Source organism: Neltuma alba, unplaced genomic scaffold (assembly GCF_004799145.2).
Source record: "Neltuma alba isolate B1F8T4 unplaced genomic scaffold, ASM479914v2 tig00013960_pilon, whole genome shotgun sequence".
NCBI lineage: Eukaryota > Viridiplantae > Streptophyta > Magnoliopsida > Fabales > Fabaceae > Neltuma > Neltuma alba.
The window spans coordinates 19,747-35,887 of record NW_021637972.1 but is presented as its reverse complement, the minus strand read 5'-3'; the positions used below and the strand labels follow the sequence as shown (position 1 = coordinate 35,887).

Sequence of the window (16,141 nt, the reverse complement as noted above, 5' to 3'; positions counted from 1 at the left end):
TGTCATTTATTTTTTGAATGTAATCATTTTCTTTAAAGATGTTAGTAACCAAAAAGGCAAGCCCCCGTCCTACTTTTGCCCTTTTTTTCCAAAAGAAAAAGGTTAAATTTTAATAAAAATCCTAAAAAATATATTGTTAAATTTCAAAATTTTAAATCAGAAATTATTATAAAAATATGTTGTCATTTATTTTCAAATGTAATCATTTTTTTACGAGTATAGTAACCAATACTGATTTGAAATTTAAAATTCAACTATCACTTTTTTGGAATTTTTTCCAAATTTTATCTAATCATTTTTAATTTTAGATTACGTATGGGCCATCTTGGGGCCGGCGCGACCGAACGACATGACTCTTGGTGTTCACTCCTTTCTTCAAGGCCTACGCCTCTTCAAATATGTTGGGCGTCTCATTTACTTATTAAAACATAACCATCCGCCTCGAAGACTAACATAATCTGAAAACCAGTTTCAGTACATATTACAATAGTAAAAACTATGATACTTATCACTGCAGTAAAAATCTACACAAGTCAAATACAATTTTAATAAGCTGTATTTAAAATTTTCAACTGATAAAATTTAAATAAAAAATTATTTTTTAAAAAAACCTACAATAAAAAAATTACATTATTCTGGATTATGTACCTCCATATATAAAAAAAAATTTCCCAAAAAAAAAAAATTAAAATCTTAATTATTCATAAATTGAACGGTTAAGATTTGATGAATATCATGGTACCTGTATATCATTGAAACTCGTTCCCCTGGGTGGTTGATAATGATTAAGCAAGCCAGTGGACCGGATTTGTGGCCTGATTCTCATATTAATTATTGACATTGTCAGAGTCAGACAATTCCATTTGTGTTAAAAGGGATGATTTCAGCTCCCATGGTCCCGCCCTGCAGTTTCAAATTCAAAAAACATAAGCAACCAAAGATACGCAATTTCCAGTTTCCACTGCTTTACTACAACAGAGACGATGCATTGCATGGGCTTTTATAACACCAGCTACATCTAGCTGCTCCTACTCCTAAGTCCAAGCATCTTGCAAGATTCAACACCAATCCAACCTCAAAACCAAGCCACCTTAACAAAAAAATTTCACGGTGCCTTTATCCCATCAAGGCTCTCCGACACTGTTCTCATTCTGGGCCGCAACTCTGCGTCCTGTTCTGTGCAGTTCAGTGCAAGATGAAATGCTGCAACTACTTGCTTCTTAGCGTAAACCTCAGACAGAAGTGCAGGGTCTATAATCTCGCACAAGGGCCTCTCTTCCCGGAATACTTGCCTCACAAAACTCTCCAGTACTTCGCCCTCTTTCTCCGTTCCCGAATCCGGCCTTCGTCCTGTCAATAGTTCTAACAGAATTATCCCAAAAGCATACACATCCACTCTGAGTATATTTGCCTCCGCTCAAGCGAACCTCTGGTGCCAAGTAATTGTTTTGGGAAGCTGCTATTGCAGAGGTTGCAATAGACTGCTTTGAATTCTGTCGCTTTGGTGCCATTGCTGTGGACTTTGAACAGCTCGACATGAGGCGAGTAAGTCCAAAGCCAGATATGAAAGGATGGAGTTCATCGTCCAGCAAGATTTTTGTGGATTTAAGGTTGCCATGCGCGTATTTTCGACCGCCGAACTCGTGTATGTACATTAAACCCTCGCAGCTCCTTGAGCAATCTTTAACCTTGCTGCCCATGTTAATGGCGGCAAAGGATTGGAAGGTCCACCTGCAACCGAAAAACACCAGATGCAGCAGGAAAAACCTTCAAACAGAGCTTTCAAGTGGAGAGTAAATGCTGAAAGTGACCTCACGACCATTATCATCAGAGTTTAACTTTCCCCATTGTTTTCCCCAAAAAAAGAAAGACAAAACAGAAATCTTTTACTCTAATGGACCACCAGTTCACTAGCATGGCATTCAGAAAAAGGTGGAAGGAGCGTGGACTGACTCACTCACTGCAAGACAACCACCGCTAGCGGTTCACAATCCATGGCATATCAACAGGGAATAAAGACGAGTGTATTGGAGACATGAATTCTCCAGTCACCAGAATGGGGTCGGAATCATAAGGTTAGATTTTTGGCAGTTGTCACCATCCACACAGGGTTGGACCACAAAAAAGGGTCCATTTATTCAGGAACCATGGTAGGGACACCCAAGGTGTAACAGCACCAAGTCATATTATTGTATGATCATGGACAACAGCCACTTAGGTCCTGTTTGGTACATTTACAAAGCAATGAAAATAAAAGGTACTTGGGATTTGGATTGAAAAAATCTATTCAAAGAGATTGCTTGTTATATAGAATTGAACAAACTCATATATATAAAATTGGGAATACTATGAGAGAAGATGGTATTCTCCAATCCCAACTCCATGATTTTGACTCATTCTATGTAACAATCAATTACTTATGCCAAATATTTTTTTAAAAATTTTTTTCAATGACATTATTATCCCTATTTTTCAATGTTTTTTCAATATTCATTTAAGAACAAGATGATCGATGGCTCAAAATATGCAGTGCACAACAAATAAGATAGGGACAGGAAAATAACACCAGAATGTGAGAATTAAAACAGCTTTAGTTCACGAGCTCCTCCACATTTACAAACCATCATGATAACAATCACATGACCACATTATTAGCTCTTTTAAAGTAAAAAATGGAATTTGAATTCATGATTGACTTCATGGTGTGACCATAAAACCAAACCAAGAGACAGCACATGATTATCAACCTAAAGTTTCATTACAATTAATACTATCTCTGTTACTTAATATAAGGGTCAGATTGACATTCATTTTCATCTTATACCTAAATTTTAATTCATTTTATCTCATATTTATCTTTTTTTTTCAAGATAGTCTTTGTAATAGTTGTATATATTAAAAGTTTCATCAAATGATAATTCTAATTAAAAAAAGTATTTTAAGAAAAATAACAACTATTTATTACAAATAAATAATTTTACTAATTTTCTTCGTCTATTTAAATTAGTCAACTAGAAAGTACTAAATGCTAATGCTGAACTTCCCAGAACATTTAATCTTCTAGTGTAACAAAAAGTACGAAGAGAAATAAACCTATTGCCTTAAAAATGATCTCACCTCACACATACTGGCATATAGCACGTACATAGTGAAGGAAGGTAACTACTGACCGAAAAAAGTTTGATGATTCAATTAAGAGAGAACCAGCGCTATTAAAAATAAACAACCAACGGCTGAGAAATTTGATACCATGAAGGGCAGTGTGCACGCTTCCATTGCGGATGAAGTCAGTGATAATTAATTTTTCATCACTTGCATAGTAATATGCTCGTAAGCGGACGATGTTAGGGTGGTTGACCCTCCCAATGATCTCCACTTCAGCCTCGAACTCCTTTAGCTTCCAGGTGGCATCACCCTCACTCAACCGCCGGACGGCCACCACAGTCGCCGCCGGGCCCGACCCTTTCCCAGTAGCTACCACCTTATACACTATCCCACTCTTACTCTTTCCCACTACATATGCGGATGCTCTTAATAAATCCTCTAGTTCCAGACTGAACCCTTCATCTACGATCACGAATTTACCCTTTTGCCCTTCACCTCCTTCCTCGTTGGCCTCATTGTCTAATTTTTGCTTCCCTAACTTGCTCAAATCAACCGTCCGTCGTCTGCGCAACAGCCACACTGACAACGAAACGGCCCCCGCTGCCAAGGAGACGCCAAAAATTATAGGGACGATGATGGAACGACTTCGCTCTTTCGCCTTCGCTTCTTGATATCCCGCTGGAAACCCAGGGTTAACGGTGTTTGGGTTTTCAGGGTCTTCGTTGCTTGGGTAATTCTCGGGATTCTGAGCTTCTGGGCATGCATTCTGCAAAGGGAACCCACAGAGGCCGGGGTTAGCGGAGAAAGCTGTAGGACCCTGGTTTAGCAACGAACCTACTTGAGGAATTTTGCCTGTCAGGTTGTTGTTCTGGAGATCCAAACTGACTATCACAGGGAGTCGCCCCAAAGCCTCCGGGATCCCACCCGAGAAGTGATTGTAAGAGAGATTCAAGGTTCCAACGAGGTTAGTGAACTCGGATAGAGCTTCAGGGAGAGAGCCATTGAGGGAATTTGAGGATAAATCCAAATGTCTGAGAGATTTGAGAGACCTGATCTCAGTTGGAATGGGACCAGAGAGGAGATTATGAGAGAGGTCTAAAAGGAGGAGGCCAGTCGCGTTGAACAAGCGGGAAGGAATGGCCTTGGAGAAGTTATTGTGCGAAAGACTGAGTTGCCTGAGCGAGTCGAGCAAACCAAGTTCAGATGGAAGGTAACCCGTCAGGCCTTTGTTGGGCAGGACGAGCTGGGTGACTCGGTCATGGGCACAGGCGACCCCAGCCCAGCGACATGGGGTGGAGTCAGAGTCGGACCACGAGTTGAGAACTCCGGAAGGGTCGGACTCAACGGCGGCTTTGAGGGCGAGTAGAGAGAGGCCATCGGAGTTCAAGGAGGAGGTGAAAGAAGCTAAGAAGCACAGGAGAATGGAAGCTATGTGGAGAGGAAGATGCATTTCCATTCTTCAAGTGGGGATTAAAATAAAAAGCTGGGAATGTTAATGGATCATTTTGCAAGCATGTTTAGAAAGAAGGCGTCACAGATTGGCTGCAGAGTGTGGAGTTCAAGATGAAGAAGATGGCCTAGCATTTGAATTTTGTCGCAGGGATGTTTTCGAGGTGGCATTACAGTTTGAATTTTTCTGACCATCCTGTCCTCGACATACTTTCTTTTTTAATTATTATTATTCGCAAATAAGCAGCGTTCTTTCCATAGAGAGCCGAGGCTCAAACTCTGGGTAATTTGAATTTCCCTTTTTTTTTCTTTCAATATACTCATCTATGTTTTAAGCTTCATGTATTTTATTCTTATTTATTTACATATTTAATTATTTAAATAAAATTTAAAGAGTTGACAAATAAGTATTGGTAAAAAAAACAAATTAGTATGTACTCTATATATTTTTCAAATATTAGCGCTCCTTACATGTCTTACGTGCCACGTAGATATGCATAAGAGTCACTTTTGTTTTTCTGAGGTAAAACAAAATGTTTGAAAAGGATTTGTTGGGAATTTTTTAAGATCACTTTCGTAGAAGGTATACCCTTTTTTTTTTGCCAGATTTTCTAGAAGGCATGTCAGTGGTATGTAGTAAGCTCGATATGGAGGCAGCAAGTAACATTTATAATCTGTAAATGTGAGATTTAATATAAACTTTATGTTGATACGTTGATTTTGTTATACTTTTCTTCTTTGTCTTACTTTCATCTAAGCAGAGTGATGAGTAAAAATAGCTCTACTTTCAAGTAATCGGCGGCATAACTAAACCCTAGGCATTTTTGCAAAGAAAAAAATTGTATATTACACCCTTCTGTTTATTTATGATTTAAAATACAGTAATAATTTGAAGCCAAAAAAAGGCCAAGAAAATAAATGACAAAAACCCGATATCTGCGGCATGAGATAGAGATACCAACGGACTGAGTCGACCACACAGGGGGCGACTTGTTTTGTTTCTAGCCATTTTTTTTTTTTAAAAAAAAATCTCATAAATAGTGCGTGGTGTCAGAAAATCATATAACAAGGACAACATGCTTGTGACTCTCCTTTCACTTTTTCAGTTTTGCCATTAAACAACACTGCTTCCTTCTCAGACCCCAAAAAAAAACAACTGCTTCACGGATCCAACAACCGCTGCTTTCATTCAAATGGTTAGAAATTTTTTTGAGTCACGTGCTCTGCTTGATCCCCTTCCACAGTTTTTGAGCTAAAATCCCAATGTTTCCTGATAGGCCAAGAGGCAAATAAAGAATGTTTGGTAAGATTAAAACTATGGTTTCAGAAGAGTTTTTACAATATACGAAATAAATATATAAAGAATTTGTCTCGATTTATAAAAAAATATTTCTGCACAGTGATTATTTGGGTATCTAAACACCCATTGAAAATCCAAATACTGCCTACTCCTCTCTAAACTCTAAACCTCGCTCCTTGCTGCTACTACTTTTCGTTTGACTGTTCCCTGAACATGATTGCAATCTTAATTTAATTAGAGCACAACTAACCCACTAATGATCCATGTCCCATTTGGATCCAAGGCTTTCCCAACCCTCATTATTCTTGCTGGAGTTTAGGTCGCAGAATCATTATCTCATCACAAGTCGTGATTTTTTACCCTCCAATTGCTATTATTGTTGGTATAGTCAAAGGTCTCTTACAATTTAATCATATTAGACAAGAAGTTCAGAGTGGAAGGTTCATTAGAAGCCAACGGGGTTAGTGAGTAGAAGGACAATGGAACAGTAAAAGGAAGAAAAGAACAGGAAACAACACTAGGGCCACCTCGCATTCCTAACCCCCCACTATTTTAACTTTCACCGAAAGACCAACTAACAAACACTTTGGAGCTTTGTGGGCCCACCTCAAAAGTCCATTTTATAAAAAGTTTGAAGCAGCCATGTGCTTTCAGCCTTTCAGCACCACTGATCAGTTTGCCACGAAAGCAGAGTGCATACCATGACCTCCAGGGACCATAATCCACAGGACATCAGAGGGATCACCGTAAGGAAGCCCTAGAAGTTTATCTTTATAATCATTACTATATATTGTAGCAGGAAATTAAACATCATTTTGTACGCAATGTTACATTGTGGCGACTTATTTTTGGGTCAACTTGCGGCCATTTTGTTGGCTGTGCACCACTGCATCTAATATATTAAAGCCAACAAGCCTCAAGTATTTGTCCTCAGGCCTGGGCCCAACTCGCTATATAACATTACATTGTCTTTGCCTACACTGTCATTCGTCTAGTTTAACAGAAAAAAATGTTTATTCCCATGTTGATTGTCTCAAGTTTAACTAAAATAAAACAATTAGCTGTTGTTGTAATGTGAAATGTAGAGAGTATAATATGCTCCTCTTCATTATATTTGCAAGGTGCATGTAAACTGCTAGAGTTTTGACTTAAGCCCCTTCTTTCCAGGAATCTCTAATGCATCATAATGGCCAAAGCCATGGTAGAGAACCCTGATCGGGTTTTCCTTGCCATATTCTTGTCCATACTCAGCAATAGATATCAAGCCACCGGCATCTTTATCATACATGTACACTGTGATTGGCATCCTGCAGAATTGGCCTCGTATTAGTTCAACATCCAAAATTGTGAAGTTCACAAACGTACAAAGATTGAATAACTGGTTCAAGAGAGAGGGGCACTAACTGCAGAACATGCGAAGCTATGAATAGTTCAGGTTCACCTCCCCACACATGGGGCTTCCTAATTTGGGAAACATAAGTGTCGAAATCACCTTCAACAAACCTGAGATATCATGTGACAACCAAATCCTATTTCATCAGAAGACAATCATTCCATTGGATCATAATGGTATGAGTTTAACAATTTCACATTCTCATTCAGGCATCAAATGACATCCTCTTGATACATCAATCAACGAAAACCATCACTGATTTCAAACATAAATAGTTTAATATGGCACATCTATATAGAATATAAAAATTCTAACAAGCTATACCACTCATGAGACATAAACATAGCAACTCAGTTCTAAGAATCCATGCAATAAACAAGACCTACTCTAATTATTATTAACTTTTGAAAACAAAGACTAGAGACAGACCTAATCCGCCAGAAGGTGATGCATAACTCATCTACTTAAATCAACCTGCTGTATTTTTTCTGCTAATCGGGAACACATGTTCCTTCGTGACATTGGCAGAGAGAAAAACACAGCGAAAGTTATCGGTCTTCAGTGTGTGTGTGTGTGTAAAAGGCATTCCGTGTGTTGGAATCACAACTATCTACGGATATGTAACTTGAAAGCCTACCATTCTGTCTCTTCCCTTCTTTTGACAAATTCATCAGCAACCTGACCAATGTAACAGAAAAATGAAACAAATCAGGAACAATGGCAGCTGAAGAATTGATGGGAGCAAAAAGGCACCAGAAGAACACAAACAGCATGGTTTCAGACTTATATGAAAAGGAGATTTTAATTTTGTCAAGACATGTAATACTGTGAACTGATTCAAGAATAATATTTATTTGAGACCAAAACTATTCATCAGGAAATATGTGTGCTCAATCATGCATGGTGTTTTTCTTTGGGTGGAGCTAAGGGAGATTGTAAGCTTATTAGGGTGATGCCAACAAATTAAGTGACAAAAAACATACTTTGTTTCGTAACTCATCTGCTAGCTCTCTCTGAAAACTTTCACTTGGAGAAGGTTTTCCGGACCTCAAACAAGCCCCGTGAGCAACAGAACGGAACAAACATCGTCCATCTCCAGGTATTCCTTCACAACATGGAAAGTTTATAACGCAATTAATAAATATCAAAGTTAATTTTATATCTGTAATTATTTCTATGTACATGTGTGTGTGCAATTTATGTAACATGTAATTGCATTGCTTTATGTGACCAACTACACCATGTATATCTATGCCATCAGAATGCAAAACGTTATTCGTAGAAAGAATGTGCAGCTCACCAATTACAGAATAGTCAGTGTAAACTTCCTTCCCATGTGAGAATTTCACGGATGGCTCACTGCAGTCATCTTCCGTTCTCCCATTCTCTGTATCTGTCTCAGAATGCGCGGGTTGGGAACTTGAATTACAAACAAGTAATCCAAAAATCAAGCCAGCTGATGCACATCCATGTGGCCAAGTTATTGGTCCCACCTTACACTTGGCTTTAGGAAGCAGCTTTTGTTTAGGTACCAAAAGCCTCATATTCAAACTTTGGCAAGCCAACGACACTTCAAGATTCCTCCTCTGAGGTCCTACAGAGCCCAGGACTTGAACGTTGTCCCTTTGCTTGGAGAAGCAAGATCCCAAGCAACCTCCCCTGATTGTTTGGCCCATAATAGTTGCACAAGACGATGTTGTATAAACAGAAAAACCAACATGTCGTAACTCAGATTTCCCAGGGGACAAATGGATGGAACATGAACCACACTTTCCTTGGGACGAAAGACCACAGGTATTGCTGCTTAGTAGCAGATTTGCGCGACCTTTCAGGACAATGGCATTAATTGAAGATAAACAAACAGGAGAGCAAACTCTCATGTTTACATTGCCTGAGTCACAATAAGATCTAATAATTAGCTCCTAGTCTAAAAAATGTTCCTTTTTTTTTTTTTAATGCCACCCAAAATAATATTCCTAGGAATATAAATTTTGACTATCTATACTCAATTCAACAATAACAACTAAAGCAAATAAACTTCACCATTTCAATTCTGTTCCTGGGTCGATTTGCAATTATATGTTAAGTTGCAACAGGAGAGCTAAACCCAAAAAAATTCAAATTTATTGACAAGATTGGAGATATCACGAGTTCTTTGAAATACCATGACTTGACCGCATGCTTTGAAATCCCTCCTACCTCTCATTAGAGAAAGCTCCTATCCAGTAGAAACGAGACCAAGTGGCTAGCCAACTCCAGGATAAAAGTGGGTGTCGTGGGTTAAAGATCGTAACTGCCAGATGATAAAACAACATAAATGGCACTCTCAAAATCAAAATTCAAAACATGCAGGTGTCAATCAAAACTACTTGGGCTAAAACGTTGATGTCTCGTGTCAGTTAGAAAAAAAGGGGAAATTTAATATCCTTTGCTCGCATTCCCATTATCCATTTTGTGATAAAATGGTCGTGTCAGTTGAATTACAAAGAATTATCATACTGAATTCTAATCCGTTAAAAATGCTTCCATAACACCCATGAAGAGGTATATAAATTTGAGAAAAGCTAACAGACCGAGTCTAGCGATTGCTCGGACCTCCAATGAGAATATAACAAAAAACGGAACAAGTTTTAAAGGAATCCCACAAATCAGGCAAAACAGAAATGAAAAGCAGAAGGGAAACAAACCTGTTCAAATGTTAGAAGAGTGACGGGTACGCCATTGGGAATTCTAAAGAAATAGCTGCAGAGGGAAACACGTGAATCAGGATGAGTACTGAAGAGAAAAGCTACATGGCGAGGGAAAAAATGCTGAAGCAAAGAATAAGCAGACTAACCTTGGGACCAAGTTCCCCAAGTGTAAGAACTACCGGATTTTGGATGATAATTTTAATTTAATAAAACTGTTTTGGTTCTCGCAGAATCCACTCCCGTCACCGCGCCTCCATATATCACCTCCGTAAATTCGGTTCTCTCGCACCCGGCACCTGACGTGCACAGTGCACCAGACTCCGCCTCCGAACCGAAATCCGGGTCAAATTTACTATGAATAACTAGCTTGTGCTCCCCGTGCGTTGCACGGGAAGCATTCATTTCCAACCTAATACTAAAGTACGTCAAATAGTAAAAATATCAAATATTAAAAACCAAATGAAATATACTAAAAATTAGAAAGAGAGTATTATATTTGAGGAGGGAGGGAATAAATCAAAGCTTTTTTAATATCCTCTTTGACCCTTTTTCAAATTCAAACACTTATGATTAAGTGTTATTTTCTCTCTCATCCTTCTTTTAATTTGGAACTTTGATTAAATCCATGCCTTCTTTTTTATCTTTATTTCACACTCCTGTATCACCCATGTGATGCACAAGGAGCTTAAAGATATAAAATTATTTTATCTTAATTTTCTATTTTTTTGGGTTAAAACTTAATTTATTATTAACTACTTATTATTGTTTGTAGCCAATTAATAATACTAATAATTGTTGGCAAAAAATAAAATAAAAAATCATGAAATGTTTTCACATTTAAATGTAAAATCCTAATGAAATTATAGTTGTAGGTCCGAAAATTCTCAGCTTATTATGTCAAAATTTAGTCTTAATATATTTATTATATATTGAACTAAAAGTTATATTCATTAAAATATAAACTCTAACCAAATATATTTAACTCCAATTACATTAATTATACCATTTAGATGATCCCTATACTAATCTATCACACCACAACTTTAATTTCTTTCTAATTTTCTTGGCACAACATGCTTGCACTTTAAGTTTTTCAGTGATTTGCTCAAGATAATTGGGATTTATCACGTTCAAATAATAGAGTAACATAATTACTTGAAAATAGGCAAAACTATACAATAATATTTGGAGTAATAACTATGACAAGTTAATAAGTATTCATTTCCTCTTAAATTGACAGCAAACATGATGAAAAGGAAAAGATGACTTTCTTTTCGTTGACCTAAAAAGAAGAAACATAAAAAACAGCTTTCAGTTTGCAGTGTCATCAACTTTTGCCCTGTTTTATAGGCTTAATGTTACAGCCAGAATGCCTCCATACGTGCACTGCTCTAGTCTTGCGACCTTTTATAGACATCTTCAATTGAAGAATGCGTCTTTAACAAAAGAGATAAGTCATACTTGATATCTATAGATCCCAAAAACATGAATGTATTAATAGGCAGTCCAACTTTTGAAGATGTGTTGTTCTTATTTGGAATATCATATGACACCTACATAAAGAACTTTTGACACCGCCAGCTGACTTTTCACGAGTCATTGAATACATAAGTTAGCCATGTTGCTTTTCCCATGGACAGGTTTGAGTATGACGGGCATCATCAAGGCCTATTCGATTCTTTGACACATATTAATCTATGGTTATACACACTTACATCAGTGAGCGAGGATGAGGGAGATCATCAAGGCCGGCTATATATGCTGCTATATGCACAGGGAAGGAATAGAACATAATGAATATAATGCAGAACTAAAGAGGGTGAAATATCAGAAAACAAATGGAAATTAGAATTGAGAGAAAGTTACGTGGTAAACAATTTGAAACCACAAAAAAAAAAAAGATGAAGTGCTTGGAAAGGATAAAGTTGTTTCTCATGTGCTTTTATACATGCCTAACTATTTGACTTCAAGTGATACGCCTCCAACAAAATCAATAGGTAACCTTCAAATTCAAATAGTAGAACGAGGTGGATAGGTTTTGAAAACATGTAGTTTGTTTGGCTTTTTTTTTTAATATTGATATATATTGTTAACATAAAGAAAGGACCCGTCGGTTGACCAAAAAAAAAACAAAGAAAGGGCCTGTCATTTTGATGGCATAAGAACTCTGTATTGCAAAAGTTCAGTGCACTGTCGAAAGCAAATATTGTCTACAAACTACACATGCATACTTTAAGATATACCCTTTTTTGAGATGCTTCCTACGCTAATCTTTCAATTTTTTGTGGAGAAAAATAATTGCCCTTTATCAGCCACAGAAAATACTGATAGAAAGAAGGATGAAGTCATTAGTGAGCCTAATTGTAAGAAGACAGGTCATTTGAAGGAATCCATATGCTACAATGAAAAGAAGACCGAAATGTGACTTTATTTGGCATGTTTCCTTTTTGAGACGTTTTCGGTCATTTAACACCATCAAGAAATAAACACAGCAGAGGTAAAATACTTGTACACTGAGGTTCAGATCTCTTTTTTCAGGGCAGTCAATGTGGTCCATAAAGCTTTTAATATTTTCATGAAACACCAAAAGACCATGTTGGGAAAAAAAAAAGCAAAAACAAATATCTAGAAAGAATCATTATACTTTGGTAGAAATAAAATTCAATCTATGATATTCAATAATCAGAAATATACGAAATAACAGTCACAAATGATTTTGCTGTGTATAAAAAATTTAAAGTAATGTGATAGATTACATGGAAATCTGTAATTCTCCTTGGCCCCACAGAAAATTACAGATTATTTCATGAAAATTAATGAAAATATTGAACTCCCAAAATTTTGTCTGGTGGCCTTCTTTGTTTAATATAAAATAACGTGTTTCAAGTTAATATGGGTTGAGTGCTCTATGATTATATAGATCGACATCCATATAAGTATATAATAATGTTGCAATATGCATAAAATTCGTTAGATGCCAAGAGCAAGTCTAAGCATGAGCATTTAAATTTATTATGATTTTAAGCATGGGTAAGACAACTTGAATAAAAACACACCCTGAAGAATAAGAACCATTAGACATTAGCTTCTTTTCCCCCCTACCATTGACTAACATCAGCTTGAGGAAAAAAGGCTTAACTGACACAAAAAAGTTGTTTGACAGAACAATAAACACTAAAGAAGCAAAGTCATAAGCATCATGCGTTCAATCTTCTTTAAATCTATGGTTCAATCCTCATGCAGTTTAAATTTTTACATGATGCCAAACACATTTTCTTATGAAACTCCTGAAGCATGGTATAATTTTTTCTGAATGGTATCCTATAATCACCTTAGATAGCTCCCATTGCAACACATAGCATCCATACTAAAAAAAAGTACGGATCCATTCTTTTCAAAACTTATGAATCCATAGTTAAAGCCACCGGTGCATATCTTCACACAAAGCAAATTGAGCCACATCCACACAAAATACACACCCAAGCTCAGCAAAATAAATGAAGCAAGATGATTAGAATGACATAATAAGAATAAGAACGTGGCGGAAAAGAAAAATAAGCTTCAAATAGAATCTCACACTTAATATGAGCTTAAAAAATGCAGACAACGCTTCAAATATAATCGAGTCATGATATTATAAAAATGACTTAGCAATCTCACACTTTTATGTTGGCAAAAAAAAAAAACTACTCAGCAGTTTTTATATTTTTTTCTCCAGTCGTTGTTACTCAGACAATGCTTTTGTTTTATTAAACAATCAACATGGTGCCCACACTTGAGGAAACATAATTGAGCTGTTCAAGGGAGTAGAGTAAGGTCAGATAAAATAAAGCAGTCTTGCTTTTCCAGCTATGCAAGGCCAATAGGGTGCGGTTTTTGATGACTTAACTTTCTTCTAAATAGCTCAGCCATTTTGTTTTATAGGGTATATATGTGCATCCGCACCATTTTATTATTAGAGCCTCACTCGCGAGAATTGTTGTGATTAATAAGAAAAGAATTAAAGGATGTGGTTTCACATGCTTAACAATAAAAACCTTACCTACTGAGATTAATAAAGTTAAGTCAATCTTAGTGCTATATACTTTATCATGGTGTGGACGCAATGATCATTTTAAGTCACTACATCAAATTTGATAATAATATATCTACGTAACTTTCAAGTTCTGACATTTTGGGAAATCGAATATCACTAATGTGGTAAAACTTGAGCAACCAAAATATTCATCTCATGGGAGAGCATGATGTAAAGGAGGATCGGTTCATCCTGACATATCCCTCTTGAAAGCAAGATATACAATCAACAGATAGAGAACTACAACATAAAAGAAACTAAATATCTGAATTCTATAAAATAGAAGAACCCAAAATCAAAGAACAGATACAATCAACAGATAGAGAACTATAGAAGAACCCAAAAACCAAAATTGCCGGAGCTAGACATGGGGAAGGGGAAATTAGTTCACCTCATATCATCCTTCTTCACTGTAGCTTCTTCGCCGCTGCCTTGGTCGTAATATCTCCACACTATTAGCCATCTACATTCTTGACCTCTCATATTGGTGTTCATCCTTTCCTCCCTCCATCTTTATTTCTTTGTTCCTTCTAATCTAAAAACTCAAACGAAGAAAGCAAACCCTTGAAAGATGTTGAGAAGAAAATTTTAGAGAAGATAAAAAATCAAACCTTGAAGCAAGCATAACCTTCTGAAGATACTTACATAAAATAGAAGAAGGATGGTGGGAGAGAACAGAAACAAGAAGAGGAGAGGAAGAATGGATATATATGACGTAAAAAAAAAAAGAAGATAAAAACTCAAATCGTGAAGAAAGCCTACCAGATGTCTCTCTCATTGTGCTTTAGAAACTTTACAATAACCGTGCATCAGACCTTCTTATTTTTCCCTGTTGATTACAAATCCGAAGAAATTTCAGCGATTGTGAAGAAATAGCTAATATTACCTTTGCTCTTCTTCATCTTCTAGAGAGAATACATAGATGAGAAACTCATATGTCATGTGAATCATAGTTGAGCTTTAACTGCGTCAATATGGCAAGACCTTTGAACAACTTCTTCATTCTTAGATCAATGTTGTAGAGAGAGATGAGTTCAAACAGAATAGTAGAGCTACCTCGAGCAAATAAGAAGAAATCAGAGACAGAATACATGTTTTTGTTTTCTTCCTTCCTCGATGAACTGCAAGAAATGATCGAAAAACCTAATAAGAGGGGCCAAAGAAAAACAAACCGAAGAACAACAAAGAAAAGTGAAATTAGCGAAAGGAAAATAAAATAAGAGGAAGAAGGGGAAAGAGCAGAAATGAAAGAAATAATAAAAGAAGATTATAAACATTTTGAATGAGATAAAATGGCACTGAGACTCCTGAAAGGAGACCTGAAGAGATGGAGGGAGATAAAATTTAAAATTTGAATTTAGAAGTGAGTACCTGTGGCAATGAAGAAGTGAGAGGTAATGCCTCATGTGAAAAAAATGACGGAGAAAGGCGTATGATAAAACTCACGAAGAGGGAAAACGTAATAAATGGGACTGAGAGAAAGGTGCGGAACAGTGAGCCACAACCCAAAGCCCAATGTATATCATCTATTATGATTAGCTTGACAGAAGCCCAAGAAATAAGCTTATTTTAATGAGCATGGCTTGTGAACAGTAATTCATCTCTGAAGCCAGTGCTAAGCCGTTTTTGGAGATGGCTTGGTGGAAGAGTATTTATATATATATTGATATTGATGATTACCACCACCGGCCTCTTGGCCGTGTGGTGTGTGTGTGTGTTTGGATGTGTGCGTAGAGGTTGGAGCCCGCTCCTTATATTACCAAAAAAAAAAAAATTACTATGAATAATTTAGTTCATTTTAAATTTTATGTTAAAAAAAAAGCACGTGTCTAGTAAAATAGTAATATATTCATGTAGTAAATAGATTCTTTATGCTAATGATGCGCTATCCGCTATCCTTCTTTTTGTCAAAAGAACCTTGAAAAATTAGAAAGATTTTAAAATTGTATACATGCACACGCATTACTTTTAGATATAATGTACATAAATTAATTGCTTGTTGAATGAGACTTTACCCAAAAAAAGTAAAAATGGGAGTATTAAAACATACACAACAAACAATTTATATCTATCTATTATATATAAAGTTTCTTAAAAATTATACTATTTAATAATTATAAATAATACGA

General features: G+C 36.4%; 1 protein-coding gene, 1 long non-coding RNA gene and 1 pseudogene across 3 annotated transcripts; 1 reads left to right on the top strand and 2 right to left on the bottom strand.

Annotated features, from left to right (window-relative positions):
- Positions 1-929: 929 nt before the first annotated feature.
- LOC114739425 (receptor protein kinase-like protein ZAR1) lies at positions 930-4,773 on the bottom strand (annotated as a pseudogene).
- On the top strand, positions 3,893-14,259 carry LOC114739428 (uncharacterized). The gene is made up of 3 exons (XR_003739602.1): positions 3,893-3,967; positions 6,593-6,600; positions 14,249-14,259. It is a non-coding gene; the product is annotated as an uncharacterized LOC114739428 (long non-coding RNA).
- On the bottom strand, positions 6,912-10,139 carry LOC114739426 (OTU domain-containing protein At3g57810-like). 2 transcript variants are annotated; one of them, XM_028927485.1, is made up of 8 exons: positions 10,084-10,139; positions 9,935-9,989; positions 9,447-9,540; positions 8,548-9,138; positions 8,231-8,352; positions 7,885-7,925; positions 7,259-7,357; positions 6,912-7,161 (listed from the first exon to the last, which is right to left on the bottom strand). In XM_028927485.1, the coding sequence occupies exons 3-8, from the start codon at positions 9,451-9,453 to the stop codon at positions 6,990-6,992; spliced, it is 1,032 nt and encodes a 343-aa protein (XP_028783318.1). In that variant the 5' UTR covers positions 9,454-9,540; positions 9,935-9,989; positions 10,084-10,139; the 3' UTR covers positions 6,912-6,989. The 2 variants fall into 2 exon arrangements, with proteins under 2 accessions (XP_028783318.1, XP_028783319.1); XM_028927486.1 differs by lacking the exons at positions 9,447-9,540; positions 9,935-9,989 and having other exon boundaries at positions 10,084-10,131.
- Positions 14,260-16,141: the final 1,882 nt, after the last annotated feature.

What these genes read in the sequence shown, in the direction of transcription:
- LOC114739426 (XM_028927485.1), bottom strand. An exon ending in CACTGACTATTCTGTAATTG is followed by an intron (nt 8,353 to 8,547) that starts GTGAGCTGCACA and finishes CATGTTGTGAAG; the next exon opens with GAATACCTGGAGATGGACGA. An exon ending in CAGATGAGTTACGAAACAAA is followed by an intron (nt 7,926 to 8,230) that starts GTATGTTTTTTG and finishes TACATTGGTCAG; the next exon opens with GTTGCTGATGAATTTGTCAA.